The sequence below is a fragment of the Solanum pennellii genome, chromosome 7 (genome assembly GCF_001406875.1).
Source record: "Solanum pennellii chromosome 7, SPENNV200".
In the NCBI taxonomy this organism is placed as follows: Eukaryota; Viridiplantae; Streptophyta; class Magnoliopsida; order Solanales; family Solanaceae; genus Solanum; species Solanum pennellii.
In genome coordinates this window covers 10,100,854-10,117,174 of record NC_028643.1, presented here as the reverse complement: position 1 = coordinate 10,117,174, position 16,321 = coordinate 10,100,854, and the positions used below count along the sequence as shown (strand labels likewise).

At 31.6% G+C, this 16,321-nt stretch overlaps 1 protein-coding gene and 1 pseudogene across 1 annotated transcript; one reads left to right on the top strand and one right to left on the bottom strand.

The window, feature by feature from the left end:
* Positions 1-8,651: 8,651 nt before the first annotated feature.
* LOC107024828 lies at positions 8,652-10,388 on the top strand. The gene is made up of 5 exons (XM_015225777.1): positions 8,652-8,899; positions 8,997-9,188; positions 9,747-9,824; positions 9,928-10,237; positions 10,323-10,388. The coding sequence occupies exons 1-5, from the start codon at positions 8,652-8,654 to the stop codon at positions 10,386-10,388; spliced, it is 894 nt and encodes a 297-aa protein (XP_015081263.1).
* Positions 10,389-14,512: 4,124 nt separating this feature from the next.
* LOC114077926 overlaps positions 14,513-16,321 on the bottom strand; it is a 13,625-nt pseudogene continuing 11,816 nt past the window's right edge.

Here is a 16,321-nt window from a genome sequence, read left to right as displayed (position 1 = left end):
CATGACATACCTCAACATCACTTTGAAAAATAAAGTGCATCACCACTTTATATTCTTTTATTTTGATAGAGTATTTATAAAACTTATCAAATATTGGGTCAACAAAATCACAAGCCCAATGACCTTTCATACCATTTTGATAATAAAAATTGCCTTCACATTTTGAAGGACTATTTGAAGAACTCATAGTGTTCTTCCTTTTATAATTACCACAATGATGACTATTATAATTCCGTCATTTCACACCCTTTTTCATATCGTTAATCATTTGTCATCTTTCAGACTAATTATTTACTGCTACCACATTCATATGATAGAATGGAGCAACTCAGCATCGGATTTCAAAGTTATCATATGTTGCTACCACATTCTTTTCAAGAAATGGAGCAAGTTCAATATGACGAATTTCAAGGCTTTCATCAAACCCTTAGTCATCATTATTTCATCACTATGGTGCATTGACTCAAACTCAATGTCTTATCCATACAAGGCGTGTTAGGCCAAATTCTAAAGGACTTGAACCCAATCCTTATCATGTAGCAACACATGTATGATCAAACCAACAAGGTTTCCCCATTAAAATTGGTTCAGGGTCAGGAACCATATAATTTTCATCTAAAATGTTGAATGTACATTTATGATTTTAATTGCTCCACCACGCACAAAGATGAACTTCCAAATAAGGTTTGGAATGAATGTTAGATTTTCTAACATTAGGGAGAGAGATGATTGACAGCTGAAAATTATGTGTGAGGTTAATTATGAATTATCTAGATCCTCGTTAAATAAATATGTGAACTTAAAGTTCAAGGGATAATTCAGTTGCATAATGTTGCAAATCAGTTGCCAGATGAATGCACTGACCCTATAATATAATTCAGCTGCAAATGCTCCAATGTGAAGTCCTTGAAGGACAGAGTCTATGATACGCCGGAAGCGTAATAGACCAATCGATTTCAAATATAGAATTTTTTGAAGAAGGAAGGAGAAAATGATCAATCTGATCATGATAATGAGGCAAGTGCTATAAAAGAGCACATTGACATAACAATTCATAAAACCTCGGAAAAGGTTCAGGTACCTGAAAATAATGAAAAATGAAGAAATCTCGATAAGTTATGTCTTTGTTGGAATCGATACCAAATAACCGTCAACGGTATCTTTGATATGAGGTAGCTCTCAATTATATAAATTATGACGAGGATCCTGAATTCAAATCTGTCATAGAGTGGGAAAGATAAATGATTGGCCAAGTAAAATGCACAATTCAAGTATATTTTATTTCACTTAAAAAAATGACGTTTTGGACTGGTAGTCCATAAATCAAGGTATAATGTCAGTGGGGTACAAATAATTTATTATGTGATAGTATAACTGTAAGATATGAAATATGGTTTGTGCGTTGGGGCATAAAGGTTTATCGCAAAAATTCTGACATTATTGGAAATGTTTTCTTATTTGGTGGATGCAATGAGGTTTATTTTGACCTGACAACATATGAAAAACTTGAATGCATGTAATGAATAATTGTAATGTCTAGCTAGACAATGAAGGTTATATGAAAATCCTTGAAACAATCGAAGTATCTGAAGCATATAAGAGTTTGAAAGAAACTTTTTCAATAAAGCTTCAAGAATCCTTATATGGATTAAAATAGTCAAGGAAGAAAAGGGTACAAAAGAATGACTCTAATAATGAAAAGGTCTTGGTAAGACAAAATTTTTTCTTGACCAACAGATTGATAATTTGACAAATGAAATATTTGTCTGTCAGTGCGCATACACAGATATGTTTTGATGCGTTTTTATATGGATAAATCACATTCATTGAGTACCCCAATGATTATGAGATCGCTTGACATAAATGATGATTCAGTTTGATCTCAAAAGAAGGATGAATTTCTTGATGATGGAACTCCATATCTTGGTGCAATCAGGGCACTCTTGCATCTTGCTAACAATATTTGACCAGATATTTGTTTTGCAGTAAATATATTGGCAAGATCTAGTTTCTCCCCGATAAAAGGACATTGAAATGGTGTTGAGCACATGACTGAATATCCTCGAATGACCATAGTTATGGGTTTATTCTATTTCGAGGAATCCAAGACAAAATTGATTGGTTATGCAGATGCAGAATATTTTTTTTTGATCCGCATAAAGGACAATCTCAAACACGCTATTTGTTTGCATATGGAGGCACAATAATATCCTGGCGATAAATGGAGCAAGTTCAATATGACGAATTTCAAGGCTTTTAATCAAAACCTTAGTCATCATTATTTCATCACTATGGTGCATTGACTCAAACTCAATGTCTTATCCATACAAGGCGTGTTAGGCCAAATTCTAAGAGACTTGAACCCAATCCTTATCATGATAGTGCATCAAAACTCAGATTGATGTCTTATCCTCTTGGTGCGATAGAACTTGAATCTACCGTCTTACCGTCAATTTTTTTTATTATGTCATTCGGACTTTAACCAGATATCTACCCTTTTGGTGCGATGGGCTTGACTCCATCGTCTTACCCTTAACCAACAGTATAATAGACCGAAGTACAACATGACTCACCCTTTGAATCTTTCAAAATAATATTCAAACTCATGCTATTAAAAGTTTATACCTTCTTCCATATAAGAATTTATGTATATCATGTCAAATTTAACCAATAGTAGTATATGCCTTTGGTTCCTGGTAATTGTTAGTGACTGAATACTATTGTATTCTAAATCATAAAAATATTTTAGAAAGTACATACCTTATTTATGCAAATAATATCTTGATTCTCATAACGAGATCAACCAAAACATGAGCTAAAGAAAAACTAAACTCACTCTCAATTGGCTAGAGTCTCGTGCTGATAACGTGTTATAAAATCAAGCTCATAAGACTAAAATCATAAAGAGAAGAAGACAAGAGAAATAGATAGAAGAAGAGGTTCTTCTTATTCAAGTGTATGTAAGTCTCATCTGTATATCATACAATCGTCAATGAACACCCCTATTTATAGAGTGAGAAATCACTCCAAAAGTCACCATATTAAGTATCATAATAAATAGATACATTCTTATCCAAAAAGGTTCATGAAACCTAGTGAATATGGATGGTTGTTCATGTACTAACTTTATGGACTATCCACTCATTCAATGGATTTATAACAATTTTATCTTTTTTGAATTTCCCCTTTTCTTCTCCTTAAAAATCTTAATATTTTACTTTTAGGGTTTAATAATTTTTTTGTCTGTGTTTTAATTTGTTTGTCTTATTTTTTTGTAATTCATTTAAAAAATAACGTCTCTTTCTTCTTCCTTTTTGCAACTTTTAATTTTTAACTTACCATGTAACATGTTTAATATCACAAGATTAAATCATATTTTGATATTTTTTTATTCAACTATGTATTAAATAAAAATCAGACTAACAAATAAAAGATATGAGTAATTCTTAAAGTGAATATTGTTACATATATTAATACTAATATAAATGCACATTATTTATGAAATTAGAAAACATTTGAAGTTTTGTGCTGCTACAAAATTTATAAAACTTTTGACACTATAATTTATTTGGTAGAATAAGTAACATAAGGGTAAATTAAAGGTTTATGGATACTACTACAGTGAACAAAGTAGAATAGTTGAGAAGTCTGTAAAAAAATTGGGAGAAAGAATTATGAAAGGTGAGTGAAAAAATTGTGAAGGAGCAAAAATGTTTTTATGGATGCTACAATGAGGTTCATTGTCTACCAATAACAATGCTTCATTTTATCACATTTATAAAAATATATCTTTTCGGGTCATAAAAAAAGTGTAAGATACAAATGATAATCTATAAAAAGATATTTAACTTTATTGTCATTGAGTATTCAAAATCAATCATTTGAGCCTAAAGTACAAGAAAATTGATGCATATAATATATCAAATTACTGAAATATGTCAAGATAAAATTAATGCCAACAAACAACATATTGACGAAGTCTAGCTCCGGTCAACCCCTTCATATAATTTTTATAAAAAAAATGTTACATTAAAATAACTTTTATAACTTTATTTATTTTAATTTCTCTTTTCATTTATCCGTCTCCATTTATTTGAAGTTTTTTTTGGGAAAAGGATCAAAAATACTTCCAACTTTGGTTTATTGTTTGATTTTACCCTCGCCGTTAAAATGAAGTTAAATTTACTCCTACCATTACTAATTTCACCAAAATTACCCTCATTAGAAGGAATCCCAGAAACCGACACAAATTGACCCAATTACCCGATTTAAAAAAAACTCTTATTCCCTATTTTTAACGCAATGACCCGAGCCCTCTAGGATAATCCATTTACCAATTAACCCAATGCCCATTTTACCCATTCTCTCAAATTTACCCATTAACGTTTCCTCTGATTTGCTAGGCGAGCTTGCTCAACAAATCAATTTTTCGCCAACGAAAAGGTAAGATTTATTATTATTGTCTTTCTATAACATTGTCAAAGTATCAAATCGAACAAATCATATTTGATTATTTGTCTTTCTATAACATTTAGTTGTTGATTACAAGTTAGGATTTGTCTCCAAATTTTTGGCTCATTTGTTTGCCTTTTTACTGATATGTATTACGATAAGTTAGTTAGGGTTTGTGGGTATTTGTCTTTCTGACTCATTTGTTTGCCTTTTTACCGATATATATAACGATCTGTTAGTTAGGGTGTGTGGGAATCTGTCTTTGGGTTATTTGTTTGACTTTTTACATCTAAAAATTAACGATTTGTTACTTTAGTTGTTGATTTATGAGTGCTGATGTTCTAGGTTAAGGTTTTTGAGTTATGAATTTTGTCACGCCTCGAGCCTACAACCTGGACGTGGCCAGCACCCAATGGTCATTGCTGGCCTTGAGCGGACCCGTGTCCTGACTTACATAACTCAGTGGAAGACTTAACTAAATATAAGATATATTTCTCATAAAAATAACTTCAAATAAATATCTAGCCAAAATGACACTTAAGTCTCACATACAATATCTGAATGCAATTAAAGAGAGAGCCAAAAACTTAAACTGTTTGATAGTCTATCTATCTATGAAGCCTCTATCATACTCAGATGGATGTTGGGACATATCCCACAACATCCTATAAGTAAAGAAAAGACTGAAAAACATATAAACGTGTCCTCCAGAATGCAAGGAGGCTCTTCACTGACTTCGAGTTCACTGTTGGATGCAATTAAAGAGAGACCCAAATTAAAGAAAAGACTGAAAAACATATAAATGTGTCCTCCAGAATGCAAGGAGGCTCTTCACTGACTTCGAGTTCTCTGTTGGATCAACGAGGCGCTGGATAATGTTGATCTCTGTTACCTGTGTCTGCATCATGACACGATGCAGGCCAACTAATATCAGTACATTGAATGTACAAGTATGCGAGTTGGAATGCTAACAAAACTTAAGCTTGAATAGAGTAAGAAGAAACACTTACCTTGGCTCTGCTCAACTCATGAACTATTGTACTTACTATAAAACAATAGAGATACATGCAATATATATAAAACTTGTAAAACAGTGTAAACAACTCAGTTCGTTAAAGTAAATGCAATAACAAACTCAACTTTACTTATACATGAAAGTAATATAGTTTTTATGGGAGATTCTCTAACCGACCACCACCACTATGAGCCTAAGTGGTGATACAACGTTGCTCACACTGCCAGAACTGTCCTATACTTTGTCATTGCATAGAAATCCTTAACTTAGTGGATCTACTAGCTTAATTTACGTGATCATCTAAAAAGTATGACTCGTTAATACCCATGATGGCTACATGATTTTCATGGAGACTTGAGTTATTATGAATCTCATCCCCACATCGGTGCTCAATACTACTCCCAAAATATACTTTAGCTCATGCTTTTGAAAACAACTTTCTTTCCTTGGGTTGACATAATTTGCTCAATACTTCACATTTAAAAAGCTCTCTTGGAACCAATGTTCCTTTTTCTTGTTCAAAACTCTTTTGGATATCTTGATTTCCTCTTAACTTAAATGTGAAATCATTTATAAACTTTTGAAGGAATATTTAGTTCCCTTATAACTTTTGAGAAATGAATTCAATATCTTAACTCTTTGCATAACTTAAAAACTTAAGTCTTAAATCAACTCTTAGCGAATACTTAGTTCCCTTATATTTCTTGAAAGAAAGACTTCAACTTTTACTCTTTACTTTAACTTGGAACTTGAGCCTTAAAACGAAGTTAAAACGTTTAATAAAGACTCTTGAGAATCTTTAAGAACTTTGTTTTGACTTACTTCTTAACTTTACACTTGACTCTTAACTTCTTTGACGTTGATCTTTAACTTCCCTTGAATTGGATTATGGTTCAAGGTTATGATTGATGTTCTTCGATGATTTCTAGGTGTTTAGAAATCATTCGAAGTAATTACAATCATTGGAAGGTGTTAATGTACCTTAGAAGGACTTAAAGATAAACAACGAGAATTGGGCAAAAAACGCCGACTCGGGCGTGTTCGAGGCGCACCACGCCAACCTTTATTATCTGAGGCTTGGTTCTAGCGCACTAGTGATGCGCCGCGCCAGGCCCCATGTGACTGAGGCCAGTTTCTGGCGCACTGTACGCGCGACGCGCCTGGCCTTGCCCATGTGCGTCTGACGAATTTTTCAACTCTAAACCCTTCAAACGTCCTTAATTATTTCATTAAACACTTGGGACTATTGGTAACCTCAATACCCACTGGATTCAATAAAAAAAAAACTCGGAGAAACTAGAATCAAACAAAAACAGGCATCCAATAATTCAATCAAAGAGAATTCAATATTTTTCTTCAAGAACTTCACCTTTTACGTTTAAACGACTTATAATTGCTAAATTGAAAAAATTGGTGTGATGATGAACTAATCTAGCACAACACATACCTTAATAGGGATCACCCCCGACGAAATCCACTCGAAGTTTTTGACGTTCTTGACGAATTCTTGAGTTTTCTCCCTTATCTTCTTCTTTTCTCTCTTCTCCAAGCCCTAAGCGTGAATTTAATTTTTCAAAACAAACTTAAGGCTTATTTTTACCCCTAATAAAACCTTAATACTAATTTAGTAAATAAGTGGTGAAAAGACTAGTTTGCCCTTCCTTAAATTCGGAATTGGATTCCCCTCACTTCAACAACCCAACTTCCGACAGCCATATCTCCCTCATACGATCGAAAATGCGCAAACTCAGCGGCTTTGTAAAGATCTCTCCAAGTAATTTCCAACCATATCAAGAACTACCTCTAACACATCCTGAGCTAGAAGTTACGACCGTTTGAAGATGACTATAACTCACTTCTTAAACTTAGAAATTTTTTCAGATTTTTTCCTTTCTATTCAAAAGTGATTATTTTTAGTTTCTTGGCTTATTACTAGCTACTTCGAGTTACGAGATGTTACAGAATTTATCTTTTTATATCTAAAAGTTCACGATTCGTTAGTTATTTGTTTGTTTTTTACGATTTAGGGTTTGTGGATAGGTTTTAGGATATTGTATGAATTTGGAGGAGGTGGTTTAGGTTTTGGAGAAGTTATTGAGTATGAGCTGATTTCTAGTCACAATATTTAATTGGAAAATTCTTGATTGAATGTGGTCCTTTTACTCCAAATTTCTTAGTTATTTGTTTATTTTTTTATAGTTTGTTAATGTTTATTCTTATTGAACGTGGCCCCTTGTTGTCTTTGCGTGCCTTTTTAGGAGTTTTGTTAATGTTATTGCTGTTCTTGGAAGTTTTTAATGTTGTCTCTGTGTGACTTGACTGTGTGCATTTTTATGTGTTCTGTTTTTCCCTTCTTAGTTATTTTGTCTCATTCATGCTTTTGGAAGTTGTTAATGTTGTTTCTTGTGTGTCTTAGGTTGCCTAAAATGGTTTTGGTTGATCTAGTATTTCACTATGCTTGGGAATGAAAAGAGAGCCCAAATTGATCTATGAGAGGAAACATTTTCACAAATGAGAAGGTTATGATTATGATCTCTTATCTTATATAGATATTACTAATGAGTACATTAATATATTAAGCTATATGGGTGTGCAAGAGTTGATAGTATTTGTCCCTTCTGAAAATTCTATTAAATATAAGGCGATGAGGGGATTATGATATTGTTGTCCTTTATTAATGATGAATTTGATGTAATTAATTTATTTCTTATTGATAATAGTGAGTTAGATGTTGATGTTGAGAATATAATCAAAATGTTAGAGACTGGTAGTTATTGATAATGTATCTACTGCTTATCCTTCTGATGGTACTGAAAATGATAGTAATACTTTCAATGATAACTACGATTATAATTCTGAAGAATTGGAGGTTCTTGCACAAGAAAGGTGGAGGGTAATTGATGGTAGCTTGTGTGATTACTAGGATTTACACAAGTCAATGACATTTAAGGATATAGCTGAAGCTAGAAGATATATTAGTTTGCATTCATTGACAAATGACTATAATTTAACCATTAAAAAAAGTGACAGAAAAAGACTTAGGGTTGTTTGCAAAGACAAATGCAACTTTATATGTCTAATTTATGGTGAAAAGAATGCTGCTAGTGTTAGAATGAAAACATTGAAAGGAGAGCATAATAAATGCAAGGATCCATGTGGTAACTATAAGGTTAGTGCAACTACAATGACCTTTTACTTTAAGGAGAATTTGCATGCTAATTTCAAATACAAGATAAAGAAAATGAGAGTTGATATGAAAACTACTTCCAACATTTATGCTCATTTTGAAAAGTGTAAGAGAGCCAAAAGACTGGTTTTGGAGGAAATGAAAGGTCGTTTTTGTGATGATTATAAGAAACTTGTTGGATATGCAAATGCTTTAAAAGAGACTAATGAAGGAACTGATGTTGTCCTTAAGTTTTCAAGAAATGCGTTAGAAGATGTAAAAAAAAAATTAGGATGTATATTTGTTTTGACGCATTGAAGAATGGATTTAAGAATGGGTTAGACCTTTAATTGGCTTGGACAGAACAATTTTGAAGGGTAAAACTAAAGGTCAATTGTTATCTGCTATTGGTCAAGACTCAATGAACCATTTCTATCCTATTGCTTCGGATATTATGGACGGAGAGTGCAAGACATCTTGGGTGTGGTTCTTGAAACAACTTCAGAAGTCTCTAAACATCAACAGTGGAGAAGGAATCACATTCATGTCTGATACGTAAAAGGTAAATATTCATGTCTGTCACTTCTTTATTCTTCTTTATTCATTATTACAATATCTTTATCTTATATATCTTTATTTGTTGTCTTATGTATTTTCATTTGTCTTGTATGTATTTTATGACAGGTAAACATGGATTAATTGAAATTGTTACAAATATTTTACCTAATGCTATGCACAGAGTTTGTGTGAGGCACATAGAGACCAACTAGAGAAAAAAAGGTAAGAGATCTAATATGATGACTAAGGTATTGTGGTGGTGTGCATGGAGCATATACAAAGAGGAGTTGGATGATCATTTGAAGACATTAGAGCAAATGTCTGAAGAAGGAAAAGACCATTTGTTGATTTTCCAATACAAACTTGATGTATACTATTTTTTGATACTGTTTGCATGAAAAATACGATGGAAAATAATTTGATTGAGTCATTCAAATCTTGGATATTGGAAGCAAGACACAAGCCAATAATTGGTATGCTTGAGGATAAGAATCAAAGTTATGATCAAGTTGTCGAAAATGAAGATGAACTGATGACTTGGAATTGTGATTGAAGTCCTACAACTATTAAAATGTACAATAAATTCTTGAAGATTGCTAATGTGTGTGAATTAAATTTTAATGGAAATATGAGGTAAGTGAAGGAAATGACGGACACATTGTCAATTTGGCAGATAAGAAATGCACCTGTAGGATATGAGATCTTACTGGAATACCATGTCCCCATTTTCAATCAGGGCTCTTCTTTACAAGAATCTTGATCCATTTGTAGAGATTCACTGGTGGTACTCTAAGGAGGCATATCTTTTGACTTACCATTGTAAGCTACAATTAGTGGCTGGTCAAAAGTTCTGGAAAATTGAAGTAGAACAAGCAATGGAACCACTAGAATTGGTAAACTTAGCTGGCAGACCTAGAATGAATAGGAAAAGAGATAAAGATGAAGCACTTAAGAGACAAACTGAGTGGGTTGCACCACGAAGAGGGAGAAAAATGACATGTTCATGTTGTGGGATTCCTGGACACAATGCAAGAGGTTTTCATAAGGTAAACATTTCATTTGCTATGTAATTTAGTTATTGTTTGTAATTGTGATTTTTCTGTAATTGTGACTTTTTTGTAATTTTATCAGTTTAATCAGAATCGTGAAGAAGGCACTTCAAATACAGGACAGGTTAAAAGTAGAAGCAAAAGGTAAAATTCATCTTTTTTGTAGTTCTTACATATTTAACAATGTCATGCTTTAGTTTTGTGTAATTGTTTCACTTCTAATATTACAATTGTCCCACTTATTGCTATGTAATCCATCTTCAAAAATTCATCTTTTTAGATGAACCAAGGCTTGGATGAAAGCTTCTCCAAGGCTGGACAGTTAAAGAAAAAAAAAAGCAAAACGTAAGAAGGCTGAACAATTTTTTCTGGTATTGTCAGTATTGTGATATTTTGAAGATGAAATAGTTTTTTTCTTATATTAGATGGATAAACAATGTGACAAGGGGAAAAAGCAAACAAATGAGAGGCATAGGACACTAATTTATGAAGAAGATTTTGAGTATCCAGCATGCTCAAGATTGTGGAGGACTTCCCCTTGACAGTTCTCCAATTGCTGTAACAGTGGAGGACTTCCCCTTGACAACGCCACAACCTACTCAAGATTATGCAACAAATGAAGATGAAGATTTTTCAGAGTTGAAGTCTAGAATCCAATAAAAACAGAAACAAGCACAACATACTAGATCAAGAACAATCAACTTTGATTGTGATGGACTGACTTTACCAGAAAACTATGCACCGAAAAGGATTACATGAAAGGAGAATGGATCTGAAACTGGATCAAGAGGAAGATGAAGAATTTGGTCTTGATGATGAGGATGACATGCCATGGAAGCCAGGAGATTTTTCAGAGTTAATTCTAGAATCCAACAAAGAAAGAAACAGGCACAACCTACATGATCATGAAGAATCAACTTTCTTGGAGATGGTCCGAGTGTACCAAATGACTTGTATGAACCAAAGGGACTTACATGGAAGGACAATGCATACATTACTGGAAGAATGTTGGAGCAATCAAGAGTGGAAAAACATAAGACAAAAAAGGGTAATGGCAAGGCACAACAATAACAAGTTCAGTAATAAAGACAATATTTTGTTATTTTGTTGTATGTTTTTGAGATACATGTTTATGTGTTTAAAAGTTTTTTGTTTTTGCACTAACTTCTTTTGGGGTAAGTACTAAACTATCTTCTCTATGTTCAAATCAGTTTTTTGTCAATATATGAAGTGTTCATCAGTTCTTTTATCAAATTAGTTTTTTTGTCAATAATATGTGAGATTTAAAGGATGTGAAATTTTAATTTTCTTGTATTGTTTTCAATTTATTCAATGCATGTGCATTGTGATGCAAAAATTGCATTTTCCATATTTGCAGCTGAGACATTTGCAGCTACATGGACTAAAATGTAGCCCATTTGCAATATATGAGAAGTTCATATAAGGCAATGGAAATGGGGATGCTGGAGTTGTTTCTCTTGTTAGCTTTTTGCCTAAGTTGATATATTTAGACTTGAGTTTGTGACAAGGTTAGTTATGAAGCACTTAGAGCAAATCAAAGTATTTGCATCAGCTAAATCAAAAACTATTTGTCATGTCTTGTTAATGTATCAAACTTGGTACAATTATGTTAACAATATTTGCATAAGATGAATCGAAAACTATGTCAAATCATGATATGACTTGTTAACTGATCATCAATCTCATTTAAGTGATCAATATGGCAATTAATGTGATCGAGTTCTAGCATGGAAATAATTTCTGTCGGAAAAGTAGGGTAAATATTGCATAATCTAGAGACTAACAAATTGTAGATAAAGCAAAAAGATAATAGGAAATAGGCATCAATAGTTGTGCATAATCTAGATATTAACACTGTACCACAATCATTTACTTGCTTACTGCTTCTTCAATAGCAGGGGCCAAACGTTATCTACGATTTCTTTATTGTGCTTCACGTGACTTTCATCACATAGAGAAAAAGTCCCAGACCTCCAACACCTAAACACAAAAATCTCTCACTTACTAAAATTACCAACTAAATTCAGTTCGAAATGTTATTATAGCAAGAGTTTCAGAATCAAGAAGGAATTATACACAATAATAAGTAGGGAGATATCAGTTACTCTGTTCTCCAATTCAACGATCAGTAAATGTAGATAACATATGGTCCTCTTCCGAACCAATTAAAAAGCGGGGAAGGAGGATCTTCGTTCAAGTCACTCGCTTGAGACTCTTTGACTTACAGAAGTTTTATATTTGTCTCAAAATGTCTCTTAGATGTAGAAAATGTTATTCATTTTACAACACCAAAATGAAGAACAAAAAGGTTCTTCCATTACAACACCAAATTGAAGAAAAAAAAGGTCCTTCGATTACAATATCAAAATGAAGAGCAAAAAGGAAACCAACACCACAAAAGACACTAACACTAAAAACTAATGCTAAATCACTAAACACTAATAACTGATGCTGAAAGTAAACACTAACATAGGAAGTCACTTAGTCGTTTATGCAACTAAAATCCAACAAAAAGAAAACATGAAATCATAACTTTGTACTTTTATCTTGTGATATTTTTCTTTAAATGTCCTAACTTTTTGCAATACCAAATCATCGATGCTTTCAACGTACCAATTGTTTCCGACAAATGACCTGCTTTTATCTTCAAATTTTCCACAACAATCTTCAATTTCTCCATTTCAATCTTTAAATTCTCCACTTCAATCTTTGAATTATTCATTTCCATCTTGACATCTTTCGACGACGATTCTAAATTACGTAGGTAAGCTACTTCAGAAAAAACTTGGTCTTCCCATTCCTAATATCCACATGAAGAAAATTGTCATAAGAATACTCGAAAACAGTTGATACGAATAAATACAAAATCAGTTCATATGAAGAAATACCAAATCAGTTCAACAAAAGCAATATATCAATTTATATACTTACATTCGGACGAGGACATCGAAAAAAATTTTCTTTACGGATTAGATGGAATACTCGAAATCAATATTTTGACCACCAAACCACAAAAATATTTTTTCTTTGAGACGAATAACTATTTTGTGACATTTTCTAGAGAAGAAAAATAGAGGTGAACAAAAGAGTGATGTTGAAAGAACAATTGCAGGAAGAACGAAAGAGAGATGTTGAGAAAAAACAACTTAAAATCCAAAAATCATACCTTTCGTTGGCGAAAAATTAATTTGTTGAGCAAGATCGATGTAGAAAAGGAGATTAGAGAGAGAATGGGTAAAATGAGCATTGGGTTAATTGGGTTAATGGGATATGGGTCATCCTAGAGGGGTCGGGTCATTGGGTTAAAAAAAGGGAATAAGAGTTTTTTAAAAAGTTAGGATAATTGGGTTAATTTAGATTGATTTTGGAGATCTCGTCTCATGAGGTGTAATTTTGGTGAAATTACTCACGAGAGGGATAAATTTAACTTTATTTTGACGGCGAGGATAAAGTCAAACAATAAACCAGATTTGAAAGATATTTTTAATCCTTTTTCCTTTTTTTTTGTTTCTCTTATTGTTTATTTCTTCTAAAATCGTCCACAAATTAAGATTCAATATATAAAATAGGTGTTTGGCTTTCACAGTTACTCCTCTATTTTTTCAAAATTAGAAAGATTTAAAGATTTTAATATTTACATTGGCAGCTTAATTTTGAGAAGTCTCTTTAATTTATTTTTTTCTTTTTATTTTCAAATTATTCACATTTGTTAATTTAAATGGTAATTTACAAATTTTGTATTTTTAATTAGACAGTGAGTTTAATTTTCAAATTTTGATTATGAGATGGTTTGATTTGGTTTTTGGCGGATTTAATAATGGCATTTGATGGTTACTAAAATTCTAGTCCTATCCGGATCTGAGACATATTGATTGCATTTGAGACATTTGGATTCACATTTACTAAATACTTTTCTAAAACTTTAAAAGTAAACAAAATACTTTAGAAAATTTTTGAATCAAACAAAGGTTTATTTTATTTTGAGTTGATCTGTCAGCAAAACTTAATTACGTGTGCTAGCCCACGTATACAAAATCTATACACTAATTATGTTACTATTACTAGTAAACAAATGTTATATTGTTGATACTAATCTTACCTCTTTGACTAGAATATTACAAGTACTATATAGAGGAACTTAATTATTTAATAGAGTAGTAATTAGTACATTATCCTCCTAATGTTGGTTTTAAACTAAATACGGATGATTCTTCTACATGTAATTTTGGTAAATATATATTTTGATGTGTATTATATATCTTGTGGGACGAATGAATTTTGCAACCAATCGTCAGGAATATCAACAGGTTTATCCTCGAATGTTCTATACATATCTTCCTAAAATTCATCACTTCTAATATCATCAACTCTGTGGCCTTCTTTTACTTTCAACCTTGCCTCTCTCTTCTCCATTGTAGTGTTGTTTTGAACATCATATTTGGAAGTTGTATTCTCAACTGCATCGCAAACCCTAACTGTCAAACCCCTTTTTCGCGCAGCGGCATAAGGGTTTTTCCAATTTAAGTGACGTTATTAATTAGGGGATTATTTTAATTTTTTCAGAGTCGCCACTTGGAATTGAGTTACGGTGTTCCAAGTCAACTTTTTTGTTTAATCCCTAATCAAAAGGAAATGACTCTTTGTTTGGTCTGTGAACCAGTTCGGGTAAGAAATTCTATTGGCCGATGGGAAGGTATTAGGCATCCCTCGAGTCCCGTGGTTCTAGCACGGTCACTTTATGGACTTTTATGACTTAAACTAATTTTTTGAATATTCTATTGTTAAAACAAATGTATTTACCCTCATTATTTAATTTATTTAAATATATTAAAAACTACCTTATTTTATTAATCTATGCCCTTTAATTAAAAATATGTATACGCATATAAATTAAATCAAACAACGCCGAATAAAATAAGATATTCTTTATTTTACTTTTTCTTTTGTTATTATTATTATTTTATTTTTATTCTATTTTTTTCGTTTCTTTTTTTTCTTTTTTTACCTTCTCATCTTTTACTATTATTATTATTTTATTGTTATTATTATTATTTTTTATACTTTCAAGGTTTTATTTGTTTTTTTTAATTATTCAACTTAATTTTTTTTTTGTTTGGACAAAGAAACTTTCAAAAAAAAATTTCTTTCCTCTTCAATTGCATGTTTTTTTTAATATTATTGTTATATTTCTTTTTCTATTTTTTTTTCTGTTTTCTCTTTTCCCCTTTTTTATTATATTCTTTCTCACATTTTATTTTTTAACTTTTCCTTTTTCTTTTTATTATTATTATATTTTTTTCTTCTTCCATGTTTATTCGATTTTTTTTACGTCACTAACATTAAACGAAAATTCTACTAACTAAAATTAACATATTTACATAATAGCTACACATGTTATCATTATAAACTAAATATTAAAAATTAAAATGACTTGGACAATAATTTTACTTAAATATAAAATAAACTATGGGTTATTTAAATATAAAATAAATCACGGTTCACACTAAATATAACTATACAACGGATCTAAACATAAAGTTGATATGAACATTTGAACATACTTCATATAATAACATCAATAAATATTAATGGTTTAAACACATGCGAAATTTAACAACTTCAATATATTGTAATCCATTCTCGCATTATCATGACATAAAATCAATACAAAATAAAATTAAGTATTACCTCTTGTGGAAATTATTTCACGAAAAGAAAGAATTTAGGAACCACGAACTTGAAACCTCGAACTCCACTATTTTTTAGTTGTGTTTTTCTTTGTGCGTGTGTTCTTCAGAAAAAAAAATGAAAAGTTCTCTTTGTTGTTTCTTCTTTCTTTTTTTCTTTCCCTTTTTGTTTTCTTTTTGCTCTTCTCGTTCCTCTTGTTCTCTTTTTTTTTGTCTTTTGCTGATTCTCTTTTCTTTCTTTTCTTTTCTCTTTTTTTCTTCTTTTTCTTTTCCTCTTCTCCCTTTCTCCTTTCTGATTCTTTCGTTCCTCTCCTTTTTTTTTTGTTTTTCTTCTTTGTTTTGTTATATAATCTTTTTTTATAATAGGGGGGGG

Bases quoted from the DNA above. Each gene is read 5' to 3' on its own strand.
- LOC107024828 (XM_015225777.1), top strand. From the start codon at position 8,652: ATGACCTTTTACTTTAAGGAGAATTTGCATGCTAATTTCAAATACAAG. The intron at 8,900-8,996 runs GTTAGAAGATGT...TGGCTTGGACAG, and splicing joins CTTAAGTTTTCAAGAAATGC to AACAATTTTGAAGGGTAAAA. The intron at 9,189-9,746 runs GTAAAAGGTAAA...TTGTGATTGAAG, and splicing joins ATCACATTCATGTCTGATAC to TCCTACAACTATTAAAATGT.